This window comes from Oncorhynchus keta, chromosome 4 (genome assembly GCF_023373465.1).
Source record: "Oncorhynchus keta strain PuntledgeMale-10-30-2019 chromosome 4, Oket_V2, whole genome shotgun sequence".
NCBI lineage: Eukaryota > Metazoa > Chordata > Actinopteri > Salmoniformes > Salmonidae > Oncorhynchus > Oncorhynchus keta.
Genome location: NC_068424.1, coordinates 47,581,315 through 47,601,113, shown reverse-complemented (window position 1 = coordinate 47,601,113; position 19,799 = coordinate 47,581,315). Strand labels below are relative to the sequence as shown.

General features: G+C 41.5%; 1 protein-coding gene across 1 annotated transcript; it reads right to left on the bottom strand.

Moving 5' to 3' along the window:
* Positions 1–746: 746 nt before the first annotated feature.
* On the bottom strand, positions 747–11,103 carry LOC118376094 (hepatocyte cell adhesion molecule-like). Its single transcript, XM_035762768.2, has 5 exons — positions 10,892–11,103; positions 10,277–10,609; positions 9,248–9,502; positions 3,182–3,289; positions 747–3,064 (listed from the first exon to the last, which is right to left on the bottom strand). The coding sequence occupies exons 1-5, from the start codon at positions 10,938–10,940 to the stop codon at positions 2,826–2,828; spliced, it is 984 nt and encodes a 327-aa protein (XP_035618661.1). The 5' UTR covers positions 10,941–11,103; the 3' UTR covers positions 747–2,825.
* Positions 11,104–19,799: the final 8,696 nt, after the last annotated feature.

Genomic DNA, 19,799 nt, shown 5'->3' with positions numbered 1-19,799 from the left:
GGACAAGTGTTCTAAATGTTTTGTATACTCAGTGTACATCCTCAGTTTACAGTATATTCATTTCACATTCATCTGTACAGTCTGCTGGTTTTGAAATGAAATCCCTATTCTTCCTTTTTTATCGTCCAATAGGGGACAGGACAAGATGTCAGAAGAACACGTTAGGTGTATGATTAGAGAAGCATTCCTGGGCATCTGTGTCACCTTTCCTATATATCTGTAACCACAGAGAGGTAATGATCCTGGGGTTGTGGAGAATTCAACTGTGATTGGCCATAAATACTGTGTTTATTACTCCTCAGATGGGATGAATGGTAGGCCAATGCTCTTAACCTTGGACCTCTGACCTCTATGCTGTGCTGTTAGAGAAGACAGGCACATCTTTTCCTTGTTTTTAAACACAGGATTTTAATATCAAATTGCAGTTTCCCATCACACAGCAGTGTCAACGATGAAGAGTGACAAGTGATTCCACTGCACGCTATGTTTGTGTTGATCAGTATCTATATTTCTCAACATCCTCTTCTCAGTTTGTTCTTTTAGATAAACTTATTTTGAGTGACACTGACGTAATGGTGAAGTCCTATATTCTTTACTTTTAGTTGTTCAGAAGAGCTAACCAAATATGGTAACATCTTGAAGAAAAGCTACATTATGTTGGTCTTAGCCAATCAGTCTGTCCATCTCCTCTGGTGGAGGGGATTCTAAACTGGAACTCATGTGACTCAAAAAGGAAATGCATAAAGAAGAAAAAGGAAGAAAAATATATTTTGATTGTGAAAAGATATGGTCATGTATTTCAGAAACTATTTTACATCATTAGCTTATTATTGCACTAGCTATATAAAAAAAAAAGGCAATTGCTAAAAAAAAAAAAAAAAGATTATCATGTATCTTAGATATGAGTCATGTCAGGATTATTGTCCTCATAGACAAATGGCTAATAAGAGTGCATTACATTTTTTTCATTATCTCAGGATGTGTCCATGAGTGAGACGGACCGCAAGCTTCAAAGTATTGACTTAAGGTATTGGAAATTAGTAAGTAAGTAGACTATAATATCTAAAACATTTCTGTTATGCAATTATTAAAAATCACAAATTCCTTAAACATTATTTTAAATAACTATATCATTACTTCTATCATGCAGCAAAAACATGTAAGACTTTATGACCTATCACACAACTGACACAAGGAACACGTGAACACCACACAACTAAACTCAGCAACAACAAAAAATGTCCTCTCACTGTCAACTGCATTTATTTTAAGCAAACATAACGTGTGTAAATATTTGTATGAACATAAGATTCAACAACAGAGACATAAACTGAACAAGTTCCACTGGCATGTGACTAAAAGAAATTGAATAATGTGTCCCTGAACAAAGGTGGGGGGGGTCTGTCAGTCAGTATCTGGTGTAGCCACCAGCTGTGTTAAGTACTGCAGTGCATCTCCTCATGGACTGCACCAGATTTGCCAGTTCTTGCTGTGCGATGTTACCCCACTCTTCCACCAAGGCATCTGTAAGTTCCCAGACATTTCTGGGGGGAATGGCCCTAGCCCTCACCCTCCGATCCAACATATCCCAGACATTCTCAATGGGATTGAGATCCGGGCACTTCGCTGGCCATGGCGGAACACTGACATTCCTGTCTAGCAGGAAATCACGCACAGAACAAGCAGTGTGGCTGGTGGCATTGTCATGCTGGAGGGTCATTTAAGGATGAGCCTTTCAGGCAGGGTACCACATGAGTGAGGAGGATATCTTCCCTGTAATGCACAGCGTTGAGATTGCCTGCAATGACAACAAGCTCAGTCTGATAATTCTGTGACACACCGCACCAGACCATGACGGACCCTCCACCTCCAAATCGATCCCGCTCCACAGTACAGGCCTCGGTGTAACGCTCATTCCTTAGATGATAAACGCGAATCCGAGCATCACCTCTGGTAAGACAAAACCGCGACTCGTCAGTGAAGAGCACTTTTCCCCAGTCCTGTCTGGTCCAGTGACGGTGGGTTTGTGCCCATAGGCAACGTTGTTGCCGGTGATGTCTTGTGAGGACCTGCCTTACAACAGGCCTACAAACCCTCTCTCAGCCTATTGCGGACAGTCTGAGCACTGATGGATGGATTGTGCGTTCCGGGTGTAACTCGGGCAGTTATTGTTGCCATCCTGTACCTGTCCCGCAGGTGTGATGTTCGGATGTACCGATCCTGTGCAGGTGTTGTTACACATGGTCTGCCACTGCAAGGATGATCCGCTGTCTGTACTGTCTCCCTGTAGCTCTGTCTTAGGCTTCTCACAGTACAGACATTGCCCTGGCCACATCTGCAGTCCTGATGCCTCCTTGCAGCATGCCTAAGGCACGTTCACAAATTATCTTTGAAAAAGGGCCGTTTCTTGTTTTTGTTTTTGTGTTAAAACGTGATAAGGAAAAACTGAAGTGATGTATCCACTTCTTGGAAACAGACCATATGTGTTCTAAAGTGTGAACATGCAAAACAAAGCTGTTACTGTAACTGTAAGACAACATAATTAGACATAGCTTTCGTCTGTATCAACTCTGGGCCTCAGGTTTGCGTCCCAATAATTTCTCCTTCTTCCAGATGTGTGCACTCCTTCACTACTCCCCACAAATGTAAAATAATTGGATTGGTATAGGCATGGGCAACGAGGAGTTGCCATATAACATTAATTTCCTTTGAAATACGTGAAGGGAAGTGAACAAGTCAACACTTTAGGAGAAAGGAGAGATTATTGGGAGGCAACGAGTGATTAAAGTCTCAGCCTCTTCTATTCTATCTAGACAGTACCTTGCTCACTGGCCTTTCTGTACCCTGGCGTACACACAGTCCTCTTCAGGTGTGTCTACCTTCCGCCAGGGACCCTCTAATGTTTTAATCTGTCCATACTCCACCTCCATCGTCTGCTGGGGACCCCCCGCCACTTTCACCTGTCTGTCCTTCAGCTCCACCAGCGCCTCCCTCTCCTTCTGTCTCATCTGCTTCTTTTGTATCCTGACATCAGCGTATTCCACATCCTGGCTGTCATCCTTAGCTGTGGAGAGAGAGAGCGAGCGAGCGAGATAGATTATTAGTCTTGCCATTGAAGCATTTCAATGGCAAGACTGACGTGGCAAATTCAATGAAGAGCTACAGCTAAATATCCTCTAACCTGATGTCTTTGGAGGTTTCTTTTTCTTCTGGACACAGCAAACTGCCAACACCATCACTAGGACAAGGAATATGCCTGCCAGAGACCCTGCTACCATCCCTATGATCTCTGGGTAAAATAGAGGAAACAGAGACAGAACAACATCAGCGCTAAGGTTGTTTCATTGTAAAAACAGCCACATATACAGTGCCTAAGGAAATAAATCAGGCCCCTTGACTTTTTTCACATGTTGTTACATTACAGCCTTATTCTAAAACGGATTCAATTATGTTTTCAATCTACACAAAATACCCAATTTTGTGAAAGCGAAAACAGGTTCTTAGACGTCTTAGCAAATGTATTACATTTGGGAAAAAAAAAACACATGCCTTATTTCCATGTGTCACGCCCTGACCTTAGTTATCTTAGTTTTCTTTATTTTGGTTAGGTCAGGGTGTGACGAGGGTGGTATGTGCGTTTTGGTCTTGTCTATGTTTTTTTGTTTATCTATGGGGTATTGTCTATGTAAATGTAGATATATGGTGGTCTGAATTGGTTCCCAATCAGAGATAGCTTTTTATCGTTGTCTCTGATTGGGGATCCTATTTTGGTTGCCATTTTTCCATTTCGGTTTTGTGGGTTATTGTCTATGTGAAATTGCATGTCAGCACTTATTATTAGCTGCACGTTCATTTTGTTAGTTTGTTTAGTGTTCTTTGCGTTCTTCGTGCAAATAAAGAAGAATGTATTCAAATCACACTGCGCCTTGGTCTCCTCCATACAACAAACGTGACAATATGTTTTCAGACACTTTGCTATGAGACTCGAAATTGAGCTCAGGTGCATCCTGTTTACATTGATCATCCTTAAGATGTTTCTACAACTTGATTGGAGTCCACCTGTGGAAAATCCAATTGATTGGACATGATTTGGAAAGGCACACACCTGTCTATATAACATCCCACAATTGACAGTGCATGTCAGATCAAAATCCAAGTCATGAGGTCGAAGGAATTGTCTTTAGAGCTCCGAGACAGGATTGTGTCGAGGCACAGATCTGGGGAAGGGAACCAAAGGTCTCAAAGAACACAGTGGCCTCCATCATTCTTAAATGGAAGAGGTTTGGAACCACCAAGACTCTTCCTGTGGCTGGCTGCCCGGCCAATCTGAGCAATCGGAGGAGATGGGTCTTGGTCAGGGAGGTGACCAAGAACCCGATGGGCACTCTGACAGAGCTTCAGAGTTCCTCTGTGGAGATTGGAGAACCTTCGAAATTGGCAACCATCTCTGCAGCACTACACCAATCAGACGTTTATGATAGAATGGACAGACAGAAGCAACTCTTAGTAAAAGGCAGGACAGCCCACTTGGAGTTTGCCAATAGGCACCTAAAGGACCCTCAGACCATGAGATACCGGATTCTCTGGTCTGATGAAACCAAGATGGAACTCTTTGGTATGAATGCCAAGCGTCACATCTGGAAGAAACCTGGCACCATTCCTACGGTTAAGCATGGTGGTGGCAGCATCATGATATGGGGATGTTTTTCCTTTTTGGACTGGGAGACTAGTCAGGATCGAGCAAAGTACAAAGAGATCCTTGATGAAAACCTACTTTAGTGCTCAGGACCTCCGACTGGGGTGAAGGTTAATCTTCCAACAGGACAATTACCCTAAGCACAGAACCAAGACAATGCAGGAGTGAAAGAATGGAGTCTCTGAATGCCTTTGAGTGGCCCAGCCAGAGCCTGATTAAACATCTCTGGAGAGACCTGAAAATAGCTATGCAGCAACGCTCCCCATCCAACCTGACAGAGCTTGAGAGGATTTACAGAGAAGAATGGGAGAAACTCCCCAAAAACAGGGGATCCAAGCTTGAAGCCTCATACCAAGAAGACTCTAGGCCATAATCACTGCCAAGATGCCTCAACATAGTACTGAATAAAGAGGTTTTTTTTAAATTATTATTTTCATGTATTTTTACATTTGCTAACATTTCTAAAAATCGGTTTATTTTTTGTTGTGGGGTATTGTGTGTAGATTGATGAGGGTAAAAAAATCATTTGAATCACTTTTGAATAAGGCTGTAACGTAACAAAATGTGGAAAAAATCAAGGGGCCTGAATACTTCCCAAATGCACTATACAAAAAGGCCATAACGTCTTAATGGTAATAATGATAATGACACCAATAATACATCAGGATGAGCATTATCACTTACTTAAAGTCCACAGGGTCTGATATGGGCTTTTGTCAATGTGACATGATTGTGTGTAATTGCTGTACCCTGGGTGTGATTTCTGGGTCTGGTGGTCACTGGGTTTTCAAGCCCCTAGGCCTTACTAGTGGTTGCTTCTGTTGTGGGGGCCACTGTTGTAGGTTTAACACACAGGGTATTATTAACCTCTTAACCACTCGCTCTGATATCTTTGTCCCACTGGGTAAGGTGCAGTTAACTCAGCAAAAAAATAAATGTCCTCTCACTGTCAACTGTGTTTATTTTCAGCAAATGTAACGTGTAAATATTTGTATGATCATTAGATTCAACAATTGAGACATAAACTGATCAAGTTCCACAGACATGTGACGAACAAACATGGAATAATGTGTCCCTGAACAAAGGGGGGGGGGTCAAAATCAATAGTAACAGTCAGTATCTGGTGTGGCCACCAGCTGCATTAAGTACTGTAGTGCATCCCCTCCTCATGGACTGCACCAGATTAGCAGGTTCTTGCTGTGAGATGTTACCCCACTCTTCCATCAAGGCACCTGCAAGTTCCTGGACATTTCTGGGGGGAATGGCCCTAGCCCTCACCCTCCGATCCAACAGGTCCCAGACGTGCTCAATGGGATTGAGATCTGGGCTCTTTGCTGGCCATGGCAGAACACTGGCATTCCTGTCTTGCAGGAAATCACGCACAGAAAAAGCAGTATGGCTGATGGCATTGTCATGCTGGAGGTCATGTCAGGATTAGCCTGCAGGAAGGGTACAACATGAGGGAGGAGGATGTCTTCCCTGTAAAGCACAGCATTGAGATTGCCTGCAATGACAACAAGCTCAGTCCGATGATGCTGTGACACACCGTCCCAGACCATGACGGATCCTCCAACTCCAAATCGATCCCCTTCCAGAGTACATGCCTGAGTGTAACGCTCATTCCTTAGACGCTAAATGCGAATCCGACCATCACCCATGGTGAGACAAAACAGCTACTCGTCAGTCAAGAGCACTTTTTGCCAGTCCTGTCTGGTCCAGCAACGGTGGGTTTGTGCCCATAGGCGAAGTTGTTGCTGGTGATGTCTGGTGAGGACCTGCCTTACAACAGGCCTACAAGCCCTCATTCCAGCCTCTCTCAGCCTATTGCAGACAGTCTGAGCACTGAAGGATGGATTGTGCATTCCAAGTGTAACTCTGGCAGGTGTTGTTGCCATCTTGTACCTGTCCCGCAGGTGTGATGTTGGGAAGTACCGATCCTGTGCAGTTGTTGTTACACGTTATCTGCCACTGTGAGGACGATCAGATGTCCGTACTGTCTCCCTGTAGCTCTGTCTTAGGCGCCTCACAGTACGGACATTGCAATTTATTGCCCTGGCCACATCTGCAGTCCTCATGCCTCCTTGCAGCATGTCTAAGGCACATTCACACAGATGAGCAGGGACCCTGGGGCATCTTTCTTTTGGTGTTTTTCATAGTCAGTAGAAAGGCCTCTTTAGTGTCCTAAGTTTTCAGAACTGTGACCTTAATTGCTGTTAGTGTCTTCATGACCGTTCCACAGGTGCATGTTCATTAATTGTTTATTGTTCATTGAACAAGCATGGGAAACAGTGTTTAAACCCTTTACAATGAAGATCTGTGAAGTTATTTAGATTTTTACGAATTATCTTTGAAAGACGGTCCTGAAAAAGGGATGTTTATTTTTTTGCAGAGTTTATACTCAGTCTCCAGTTTATTTGGTACACCGATCTAGTACTGGGTTTGACCCCTCTTTGCCACCAGAACAGCCTGAATTCTTCAGGGCATGAAAACATTGCTCAATTGTTTTCAAGGGACCTAACATGTGCAGGAAAACATTCCCCGCACTATTACACCACCACCAAACGCATGTACCGTTGACACCACGCCAATGACGTGTATTCATGGAGGCAAAGGGAAGCTGGGCTTCCCCAAATAATGTATCCTCCCCCACAAAATATATATATATATATACCTTTCGTCACTGTGTTTCACAATTTTCCTTCAATTCGCAAGAGGCTGAATTGATCTCACAGGAGAAAGTATCTGGCCATCTATCTGATACTGTCTGGTCTGGTACAAATGAGTTGCCACCCCTAGCATTGAATGAAAGGGAACCAAGTGAGCATTTGGACTCCCTTGACAAGTAAATAACACATTTGCTAATCAATGTTTAGCTAAACTGAGCGAACTCAACTGTGAATGGTCATGGCGAAATAATAAAAAGTGTCAAGGGAAGCCATCTTGGATTTGGTGTCACTCCTCTCAAATCGCTTTGAAAGCATATGTCATTAACAGAAACAACTTGAATTGTTGCATCTCGTTGTGTTGTTGTCCTCCGGTGGCTAGCTAGCTAGCTAAAATGGTCTCTTTCCTAAATTATCCATGGATGGAGATAAGGATTTGGACTTGCGGTTTTACTTAATTCTCCATCCAATGATTTTAAGGGCAATTCTGATCCAACCATTAATTCATACACTGTTGTGACCCTAGTCTGAGAGGATGGAAGTTCAATATGCAAAGGAGCTAGATGTAGAAGGCTAATGTTAACTAGCTAACGTTGCCCATGAACGGAAGTTAGGCTAGCGAGCAAACATTTTAGCCAGGTAGCCTAGGACAACAAAATTAAGTGTGTACTGTATGACAAAGTGACAGACAGTTTCAACAACATGAAAGAGAAGAGGATGGCATTGCCGTTTCTCTACAAGTAGGGTGAGTCGACATGTTTTTTTACTTGCACGAACGCGCGCACGCACATACACAAGCGCAAACAGAAATCAGAACCATGGACAGCCACATCATATTTAGTTTATGTTGATTGGACATTTTTTTTAAGGGGGGGGGATATCTTTCAGTTGTCACTGTATTAGACTAAGCAGAGGTGATTTGATGATGTGGAATTGGTAAAGTTGAAATGGTTCTGGAATAGTGGAGGCAGCAATTGTTTTCCTTGTGACTTGCGGTAACTCTGTGGTTCTAAATCAATAGTTAAATGGTTCAAAAAAGTCAGAAACCTTAACTTGCTTAAGTATGCTGTAGCTCAACTGTCTGTAATATGCAATATGCGCTGGGGAGTTCACAAGACAGAGTTTGCTATCCGGTTTTGTGATAAAACAAAGGTGTGGTTGAATTTATTCTGCCACTGTTGTCTTAATGTCCTGGCCTTTAGGCCTGTATATCATGGTCACAAAGCATATGAATTAACAGAAAACAACGCAAATATCAAAATACATACAGTGTAGGTTGTAATATGGCTTTTTTGGGGTGGGGGGGCTTGGCTTCCTTAGGGATTTTACCCACACACAGCTACTGCACCAAGCAGGATGGGTCCATAGACCCTGCTTATGCTAAATCCTGACTTTGCCATCAGCATGACGCAAGAAGAACCAGGATTATTCGGACCAGGCAATGTTTTTCCACTCCTCAATTGTCCAGTGTTGGTGATCGTGTGCCCACTGGAGCCACTTGTTCTTATTTTTAGCTGATATGAGTGGAACCCGGTGTGGTTATCTGCTGCAATAGCCCATCCGGGACAAGGACAGAGAGAAACCATTCTGCACACCTCTGTTGTACTGCAGCATTATTTGCCTGGTTGTGGCCCGCCTGTTAGCTTGCACAATTCTTGCCAATCTCCTTGGACCTCTCATTAACGAGCTGTTTTCACCCAAAGGACTGCCACTTATTAGACGTTTTTTGTTTGTTGCACCATTCTCGATATACCCTAGACAATATTGTGAGTGAAAAGCCCAGGAGGATGGCTAGTGCTGTTTCTAAACAGATGCATTTCCATTGATAAGGGCTGATCATTATTATAATCATCATCATTATTGTCATTGATATTAAACAGTATCTTACCTGGACAAGGTAAGATTACCGTGTTGACAGTAACACTGCTGATATTGTTTCTGATGGTGCAGTTGAGATCCCCAGACAGGCCTTTTTGCAGTGTGATGGAGTTTGTCTTCTCACCAAAAGAGTTGTCATTGTTGTTCAGTGGGTGTCCATCCAAAGTCCAGCTGTACTGGGGACTGTCCCCCTCAGAGGAGCAGGATACCCTCATCTCTCCATGGGACAGACACTTAGAGGACAGCTTAGCCTGTGTCACAGGGGCTATGGGGGAAGATGTTATAATGTGGTTACTGGTTGCTGTCTAGTTTATCAATATTACAGATATGGAAACATATTTACAGTGGCTTTTTACAATTTTTACAAATGAATAGAAAATGAAAAGCTGTCTTGAGTCAATACGTTTTCATTCCCCTTTAGTTATTGCAAGCCTAAATAAGTTCAGTAGTAAAAATGTGAAGAAGGTGAGCCCGGGCGTGGTTTAGTTATGAATTACACTTTGGATGGTGCATCAATACACCCTGTCACTACAAAGATACAGGTGTCCTTCCTAACTTACTTGCCGGAAAGGAAGAAAACTACGCTCATGGATTTCACCATGAGGCAAAACATTTACAGAGTTTAATGGCTGTGATAGGAGATCACTGAAGATGGATCAACAACATTATAGTTGCTCCACAATACTAACCTAATTGACAAAGTGAAAAGAAGGAAGCCTGTACAGAATAAAAATATACCAAAACATGCATCTTCTATACAGAAAAGCAGTAAAGTAATACTATAAAAAAAATGTTGCAAAGTAATTCACTTTTTGACCTGCATAGCATAGTGGTGACCATGCACGCATAGAGGTGGTTAAGTCAAGTCAAGCGGTATGGATCCTTTCTGAAGGCACTGTACATATGTTTTGTTAGTTATACAAACGCATTCTTAATTTGATTATAAATCATGGCATCATTTTTGTTCAGTAAATGGTCTAAATTCATATTGAGGAGGCAAATACTTATGACTTTTTTTCTTAAAGAATTTACTTTTTACCTTCAATGAACAGTTGTAGTCTTCTGGAGCCCGATAATAATCCATTTGCATTAAATGTTTCAGCACAGTATTTATCAGAATCATTCCTTACTGTGTTATCTATCCTGAATATCCCCTTGTTTATAATGAACTCTGACCTGCCATTAATAGGCCCTTTTGTTATCGACATGTTTCTTCTCATTGTGAGTATCTCTGTTTTAGCACCAGTTGGGTCCTTCCAAAATCTAACCTGATGTCCACTGGCGTTGGTGATCAGCCGGAGATAGACAGTTCCTCCCAGAGCTCCATAACACTGAGCTCCATCCTCTCTAGCATCACAGGGGCTCTCCATGCCTGAGAAACAAGAGAGGGATGTGTTCTATCGCTGTCCTCTTTTGAGTCATGTTTACTTTTATAGATGAGGAGACACCAAGCAACAGTACAAAGAAATGAATGGCATCAGAGGCAATATACAGTAATAGCACCTCAGTCAGTTATCATTTTCATGGAGACAACTCTGTGTTCTTTATTGTTTTGCTAACCAAAGGGATTCTGAGTAACCCAACAGTGATGCTCTCGCTACATGTTTTACAAGCCTCTTCATATTATACCAACACATATCAATTATTTTCTTACCATGAGACACTCCTGCTAAGATCGCCAACAGTCCAAACACAGTCTCCATATCTCTTCACAAGGATTCGGCTTAGCAAATTAACTTCTTGTACTTTAACAAAGTCCTCTATCTTTCATCCAGTGCTGAATTTCCATAACCTGTCGGTGTTTTACGGCATAAATAAAACCTATGGAAAAGATGGTATAAAAGACACTCCAACTGTCTCTTGTCACTCAGTAGAAAGGAAATGTGTCACTTTGAACTGACCCTATTAATAGGTTGTGACTCAGGGGGAAGAGCCTCTTTAATTTGCACTTCTTCATTAAATTAACAGCCAGGCTGGCTAAATGTCTTGTGTGTGATGACATCTGATAATATCTCAAATAAAAAGTGAAATGTGATGCTACACATTTTTATGTGCTATTTAGAACCTAAAGGGTTCTTTGGCTGTCCCCATAGGATAACTCTTTGAATAACTCTTTTTGTGTTCTAGATAGAACCTGTTTGGGTTTAATATAGAACCAGAGAGAAAGAGGAAGAGATTTGATCTAACAAAAGTTTTTTAATGTTGAAGTTGATATGAGCATACTGATATAGGTAGGACACGTGATATCCCTGCAACTTTGAGAAAAAACACTTTATATTTGTTTTGTCTCGAGATGGCTATGCGTATTCGTGGAATGAGGCATAGTAGTAGCATAGCGTCTCTCTCCATTGAATACGGCCGTTGACGTCAGCTACTCTCATCGAATATTCAAAAATGGATTATAATAATGAGATGTATCCACTAATCCAAAGAAAGGAAAGGCGAGAGCTAGACAGCCTTGCGTGTCGCTTTGTGGACGACTCCCATTGTTCGGGCAGAGAGACATGTATCTTGTCAGTATATCCACGATCTTTGTTTTGCTGCACCACCAACTAGAAGATAAAAATAAATGTGTGTTTTGGACATTGAGATGTATAGAATACTCTAGTGCCCAAAATCCTGTTTTAGCATGGGTTGTGCCATTGACGACTGTCACATTTTGAAGTAGTGAGACTTCCTAAGGGTTAAGGATCACATAATTCCATCCAGGACATCAGGAGAGATCAGCCAATGAATTATACTCGTAAGCAAACATTCTATAACTGCAGGTAGCAATAAATCGCAAACCTTGGCTTTATACCTGTTCAAACAACACATTCTAGGTGGCAGTGTGCACCCTTTCAGTTTGTTTAACAACTGATAGGAGAAGAAGAGGAAAATTGACTACTTCAAAATGCAGATGGCCTCAATGTACTGTCATGCGCAGGTTTTTGGAGCAGCACCCACCTCACGCCTACCACATTAGTTACGAGCCCCACCCGCTATCTGACATCAGGACAGGTTTTTCACTGCAACCCAAGCCACCCCCCCCGTAGAATTGTTCCGAGAGACAATCTGTGATCTGTGATCTATTTATTTAATTGTTTTCATGTCTCCAAAATAGTAGGCTATTATTCCCGTTACCCTGTGAATTTATTCATTTATATGTCAATTTAACATTTGGATAAAAGGAAACCATGCATTGAATTAAGAACAACATATATGTATTTTTACAATGAGTTGCGACACGTTGACAAATGCTCTGCAATAAAAGGGCTTTCTAATTAGCCTTTTCACGCCCGTGTACACTAGGGAGTTACTGCGCAGTGAAACATTGCTTTCCATTCATTTGAAATGGAAGGAAAGCGGTGAGAAGCAGAGTGGGTGGCGAATCTGTGGGCATGGGTGAAAAAAAGTTCAGCATTTCCCAAAATTATGCAAATCAACCGCGGCGAATGCTGGGTGATGACCAATCATATCGAGCGGTTCCCACAATCTGCGACCCAACTCAAGACTTTCTTTAGCAAAGATGGCTGACAAAAATACTAGGATGGAAGCAAATGTAAGTAATTATAATGTAATAATGATTCATGCAAAAAAATGTACAGTTGAGAGGAATATGTTAGTTAATAACCTCTTAGGGATGCCTTAAGCTCGAATCCCGCTCCAATTCCATTAGCGGGATAGATTTGACAACATCCAGGGAAATTGCAGCGCGCCAAATGCAAACTACAGAAATATAAATATTCAACATTCACGAAAATATAAGTGTAATACATCAAAATAAATCTTAACTTCTTGTTGATCCAGCCGTGGTATCAGATTTCAAAATGGCTTTATGGCGAAAGAACACCATGCGATTATCTGAGGACAGCGCCCTGCATACAAAAACAAGAAAACCTCTTTCAACCAGGCAGGTGCCATCTAATAAATGCCTTACCTTTGAAGATCTTCATCTTTTTGCAATCTCAAATGTCTCAGTGACACAATGAATGGTCGTTTTGTTCGATAAATTCCTTCTTTATCTCCCCAAAATGTCAATTTATTTGGTGCGTTTGATTCAGAAATACACCGGTTCCAACTCACCCAACATGACTACAAAGTATCTAATAAGTTACCTGTAAACTTGGTCCAAACATTTCAAACAATATTCTTAATCCAACCTCAGGTATCCTAAAATTTAAATAATCATTCAAATTTAAGACGGGATAAACAGTTTTCAATACTGAAGAAAAATAACACAGAGCACGCTCCTGTTCACACACAACAAAAGACTAGAGACCTTCTGAGTGACACATGAAAAGAAGAGGACTACTTCTTCATTTCTCAAAAGAAAAACATAGACCAATTTCTAAAGACTGTTGACATCTAGTGGAAGCCATAGTAACTGCAATCTGGGCCCTAATAAATCAGGTTTCCCATAGAAACACAGAGGAAAACACAATGGCCTCCAAAATCTTTTTCTCTGGATGGATTGTGCTCATAGATTTCGCCTGCCAAATCAGTTTTGTCATACTCACAGACATTATCCTAACAGTTTTAGAAACTTCAGAGTGTTTTCTATCTAAATCTACTAATTATATGCATATCCTAGCTTCTGGGCCTGAGTAACAGGCAGTTTACCTTGGGCACGCTTTGCATCCAGACGTGATAAAATACTGCCCCCTATCCATAAGAAGTTTTAATGTAGGTGGAGACAAATGATTATGCATATTTTTTGTCATAAAGTTAATTTATGAAAATCGCTATTTAGCAAGCTAGCTGACTAGCTAACATTAGCCAGCTAGATAGATGTATGGGCATGTTGACATGAGTCTGACATTGTAACTCGTGTTGTTTAATGTTTTAGGGACTCCTGAGAAAACCAGCAAACCAGGCTGTCATCTTGTGAAACATTGGATGTAAAGAATCTAGGTACCTAAAGCATTTACTGCAAACACCTGTATGCCTATGGATGTCTAGCTAGTTTGTATTTAAAAAAGGTACATCAGTACATTATATAACACTGTCACACCACCATATATCCACCACACAGAAAGACATTTTGGACACTACAGTGAAAATGGTTAAATGTGTTATTAAGGCAAGGCCCCTGAACTCTTCTGTATTTTCTACACTATGCAATGATATGGGCAGCGACCATGTAACGCTTTTATAACATGCGCTGTTATCAAGGGGCAAAGTATTGACACGTTTTATTAATTGAGAGACGACCTTGAAGTTTTCCTCACTGACCATCGTTTTCACTTGTCTGACGGATTGCATGATGACAAGTTTCTCCCACGACTAGCCTATCTGGGTGATGTTATTCTCGCCTGAATGATCTGAATCTAGGATTACAGGGACTCTCCGCAACTATATTCAATGTGCGGGACAAAATTGAGGCTATGATTAAGAAGTATGAGCAACACACACAGGTCTTTCAATCATTGTATGATTTTTTTTTGTGTGCAAATGAACTCAAGCTTACGGACAATGTCAAATGTGATATAGCGAAGCACCTGAGTGTGTTGGGTGCACAATTACACAGGCACTTTTCTGAAACGGATGACACAAACAACTGGATTCGTTATCCCTTTCATGCCCTGCCTCCAGCCCACTTACCGATATCTGAACAACAGAGCCTCATCAAAATTGCAACAAGCAGTTCTGCGAAAATTGTGTTTAAATCAGAAGCCTCTGCAATAGAGAGCTGTATGCAATAGTTAAGCATAGTGTCACTCATAAAGTGAACATCTGCTTTTCTCAAATCTAACATGCCTGGTAGTCACATGGGTCGACCTGTGATGACCTCAAATGGACTCAACCCTGTGGTTTTGTTAATTGTTGCCCGTATATGACATAATACCTTAGGCAATGCATCCGAGTTGTATTTCCTAATCAGTTTTGTTGACAGAGGTGTTCTCTCATCTGTAAAGATTTGTCCATGTTCTCTCATTTTCAAAATTGCAACTTGTCCAGGTAACTTGAGAGCATTCAGTAGAACCATCACCTCTGGTCCATTCTTCACAGGAGCTCCAGTGATGTCATGAATCCTCTGTTTTTCCAAAATCATGGGAATTACCAAAAGCATACCTTGAGTCTGTGTAGATATTAGCTGTTTTTCCTTCAGCCTGTTTGCATGCTTCTGTCAAAGCCACCAATTCCTCCACCTGTGCTAATCTTCCTGCAGGTAACGTGCCTGTCACTATCACATTGTCCATTGTAGAAACTGCCCAGCCTGCCTTCCTCACTAAAAAATCTATTGCAAATTGTTCCCCCCTACACAATGCTTGAATCATCTGTGTATAAGATGAACTCGGGGTTTTCCAACGGATGACTCTTAATAAACCCATCTGAGAGCCAATCCAAAACCGACTCACAACAGTCGTGTTCAAGTAATGCGGTATCTGGAGGAAGCATCAGAGTAGCTGGATTACATGCTGTGCCACGTGGTATGGTGATGTTAGGAGCCTCCAACACAGTTGACACATTTGTTCCTACGAGCAGATGTGACCTGTGCAACTTGATTCATTGTCAAAAGAGTGTGAACGCATGTCGGTAGACTATTTTTCAACTATACCCATGTCCCATAGATCTTTAAATCACTACTTTGGTAGCGTCCATAGCTTCCTTGCTAATGGGATATTGTTTTGTGCAAGGTGGGGCAAAACCTGTCAAGCACACTGGTTCCATATCCAAAGTTGCACACTAATTTTTCTTCGTAGTCTAAATCGGATGGTTCTGAACTGTAGAAATCTGCAGTTGTCTAATTTTCCATGTCACCTTCCCTTCAGAGATGTTCAATGTAGAGTCAAGTTGCATAATAACATCAAGGCCTAAAATAGGCTGTTCAAATGAGCCTATCCACACTACCGCATCAATCTTCATTGGATCAATAGAAATTGATAATAGTTTGGTCTGTTTCATATCTGTCTTCCCCCCCACTCCTGTCGCTCTCATCTTATTGCCCGTGTATTGATGATATATATGTTTTGCATACGATATGGCCACTACAGTGCCTTCAGCACCCGTATCTACTAAAAAATCTATTGCAAATTGTTCACCATCATGTTCACATATATTCCATCCGATTTCATATGAAAACCAGCTGAGACCTCCACAGCATCCAGCAAACTCTGCTGCTGAGCTGGAGAGAACTTCTTAAATTTCTACATCAGCATTGTGTCGATGGGGCTGTTGTCCTGATTTCATTTTCCCTAAGACGGAACCTGCTTCTCCTGGCCATTGCTCATAAAGACACAAGGTTTCTCTTTTGTTGACCGAATAATGTTGATTCTACTCGGGACCTGCACAACATTTGGGACCTGCACTGAAAACAGTGTTGTTTATTATGTTGATTGATGTCTATGTCCAGTCGTGACAGCCTGTCGACGATGTCGCCGTGGTTTTGTCTCTCCCAGTTGTTAGTAGTGTCAAAAAAAGTTTTTGCAAATCTTCATGTATGGATTGCATCAGCTGATGGGTGATTGCCCCATTTTTGGAGGAATTGAGTGCATCTTCCTCTTCCAGGTCAGGTAACCCACTGTGTCCAACCACTTCTGCTCTTTGCCTTTCTTCAAATTCAACAAACGGTTCTTTCGGTTCTTGAACACATTTGGTTATCTCTCCCTAATTGGTGTTTGCATTGGTCAGACCCTTAAGGAAAACACGTAGGGCTCTCCATCCATCGGCCACATCTTGCTCTTCACCACCCACAGCTCTAGAAATCTTTTCTTCAAGTACGCCATGTTCACGGTTGTTCAAAACCAAGGCTAATAACTGTAACCCATCATAAGGTTGTGGATTGTAGAGTTTCTTATAACGCTTCAAATGGTCCCATATCTTCATACCCACGTCTCCGGGATGTTTCAAGGTATTTGACCATTCATCCAACTGTTTTGGAGATGCTGATTTATGTGTGATTACTGTCACTGGAGGATTGTCTTTACTACCTTTTACAGCCTGTGTTCTGGTTGGCCTAAGACATCGTTTGTCACCGCTGTCAGAATCTATTGACTCAAAGCCAGGCAGTGCTGACCAAATGCTTGCAACCTGATCTGCCTTCCACAACTCAAAGTGAGGATAGATGGAAGGTCTGACCTTTTTACCCGTGTCTCCTCCTCTACTTTGAAATGATTATTTATATCACTAGTGAATTTGTGAATTTAAAATCTGTTTCATGCTCACATCTGGAAGAGCTGTTCTAACCTTTTCCAGAGTGGTTTTCTCACTTAACAATGACATTACATTAACTTCAAAAGTTGTATAATATATATCGATATGTTTATATATTTATTTAACCCCAATATATATATATATATATATATAGTGCCTTGCCTAAGTATTCACCCCCTTTCGATTTTTTTAGGATTTAATGTAATGGACATACACAAAATAGTCCAAATTGGTGAGGTGAAGAAAAAAAATTGCTTGTTTAAAAAAAAAAAAAGAAAAAAAAAAGTGTTGAGTGCATATGTATTCACGCCCTTTGCTATGAAGCCCCTAAAAAAGATCTGGCACCGAAGTCGGTTCCTCTCCTTGTTCAGGCAGTGTTCAGCGGTTGACGTCTCCGATCATCTAGCCATCGCCGATCCACCTTTAATTTTCCATTTGTTTCGTCTTGTTTTCCCACACACCTGGTTTACATTTCCCTCATTACTTGTCGTGTATTTAACCCTCTGTTCCCCCCAATGTCTGTGTGTGAAATTGTTTGTTTTAGGTGCGTGTGCACATTTTGACTGGTGGCGACGGGTTTTGTACCCATATTTTGTATTTCTGGATGCCGTTGGTTTTGATCATTAAACTGCTCCGGTTATTACCCTGTTCTGCTCTCCTGCGTCTGACTTCCCTGCCACCGGTTACGCACCCCTTACATTCAGATGTCACATAAATAGTTAAATAAAGTCCACCTGTGTGTAATCTAAGTGTCACATGATCTGTCACATGATCTCAGTATATATACACTGCTCAAAAAAATAAAGGGATCACTTAAACAACACAATGTAACTCCAAGTCAAAAACCATCAAGCGCTATGATGAAACTGGCTCTCATGAGGACCACCACAGGAAAGGAAGACCCAGGGTTACCTCTGCTGCAGACTATAAGTACACTGTATATTAGAGTTACCAGCCTCAGAAATTGCAGCCCAAATAAATGCTTCACCAGAAATCAATTAACATACACATCTCAATATCAACTGTTCAGAGGAGACTGCGAGAATCAGGCCTTCATGATCGAATTGCTGCAAAGAAACCACTACTAAAGGACATCAATAAGAAGAGACTTGCTTAGGCCAAGAAACACGAGCAATGGACATTAGACAGGTGGAAATCTGTCGTTTGGTCTGATAAGTTCAAATTGGAGATTTTTGGTTCCAACTGCTGTGTCTTTGTGAGATGCAGAGTAGTTAAACGCATGTGTTGATCCCACCGTGAGGCATGGAGGAGGATGTGTGATGTTGTGGGGGTGCTTTGCTGGTGGCACTGTGAGTGATTTGTTTAGAATTCAAGGCACCCTTAACCAGCATGGCTACCACTGCATTCTGCAGTGATACGCCATCCCATCTGCTTTGCGCTTTGTGGGACTCATTTGTTTTTCAACAGGACAATGACCCAACACACCTCCAGGCTGTGTAAAGGCTATTTGACCAAGAAGGAGAGCGATCGAGTGCTGCATCAGATAACCTGGCCTCCACAGTCACCTGACCTCAATCCAAGTGAGATGGTTAGGGATGAGTTGGACAGCAGAGTGAAGGAAAGGCAGCCAACACATGCTCAGCATATGTGGGAACTCCTTCAAGATGAAGGTGAACCAGGTGAAGCTGGTTGAGAGTGCCAAGAGTGTTTAACTTATTGACGCTACCCATCCCTTCAGCGGGATAATTGTCATCAGCAACCGCTGAATAGCATAGTGCCACAGTCAAATAATATTACTAAAAATATTCATGAAATCACAAGTGCAATATTGTAAAACACAGTTTAGACTTTTGTTAATCCACCTGTCATCTCAGATTTTGAAATTATGCTTTACAGCGAAAGCAATCCAAGCGTTTGTTTAAGTTTATCGATCGCATGACAAAACATTAAGTACACTTAGCATCAGATAGCTTGGTCACGAAAATCAGAAAAGCAATCAAATTAATAGTTTAACTTTTATGAACTTCGGACGTTTTCACTCACGAGACTCCCAGTTACACATGAAATATTCCTTTTGTTCCATAAATATTATTTTTATGTCCAAAATACCACCGTTTGTTTGGCGCGTTATGTTTAGAAATCCACAGGAAAGAGCGGTCATGACAACGCAGAGGAAAATTCCAAATAATATCCGTAATGTCCACAGAAACATGTCAAACGTTTTTTATAATCAATCCTCAGGTTGTTTTTAAAATATATAATCGATAATATATCAACCGCAATGGTCTTGTTCAGTAGGAGAGGGAAAGGAAATGGCTGTCCGAACTCTGTTGCGCGAGCAAAACTCATGTGACCACCTGACGCAATGTTATCTTTCTGGCTAATTTTTCAAAATAAAAGCCTGAAACTATGACACCTTGAGGAAGCGATAGGAAAAGGAATCTGGTTGATATCCCTTTAACTTC

Coding starts and splice junctions, on each gene's coding strand:
- LOC118376094 (XM_035762768.2), bottom strand. CDS start 10,940: ATGGAGACTGTGTTTGGACTGTTGGCGATCTTAGCAGGAGTGTCTCAT. Junction 10,610..10,891: donor CTTAGCAGGAGTGTCTCATG/GTAAGAAAATAA, acceptor CTTGTTTCTCAG/GCATGGAGAGCCCCTGTGAT. Junction 9,503..10,276: donor ACTACAACTGTTCATTGAAG/GTAAAAAGTAAA, acceptor CTTCCCCCATAG/CCCCTGTGACACAGGCTAAG.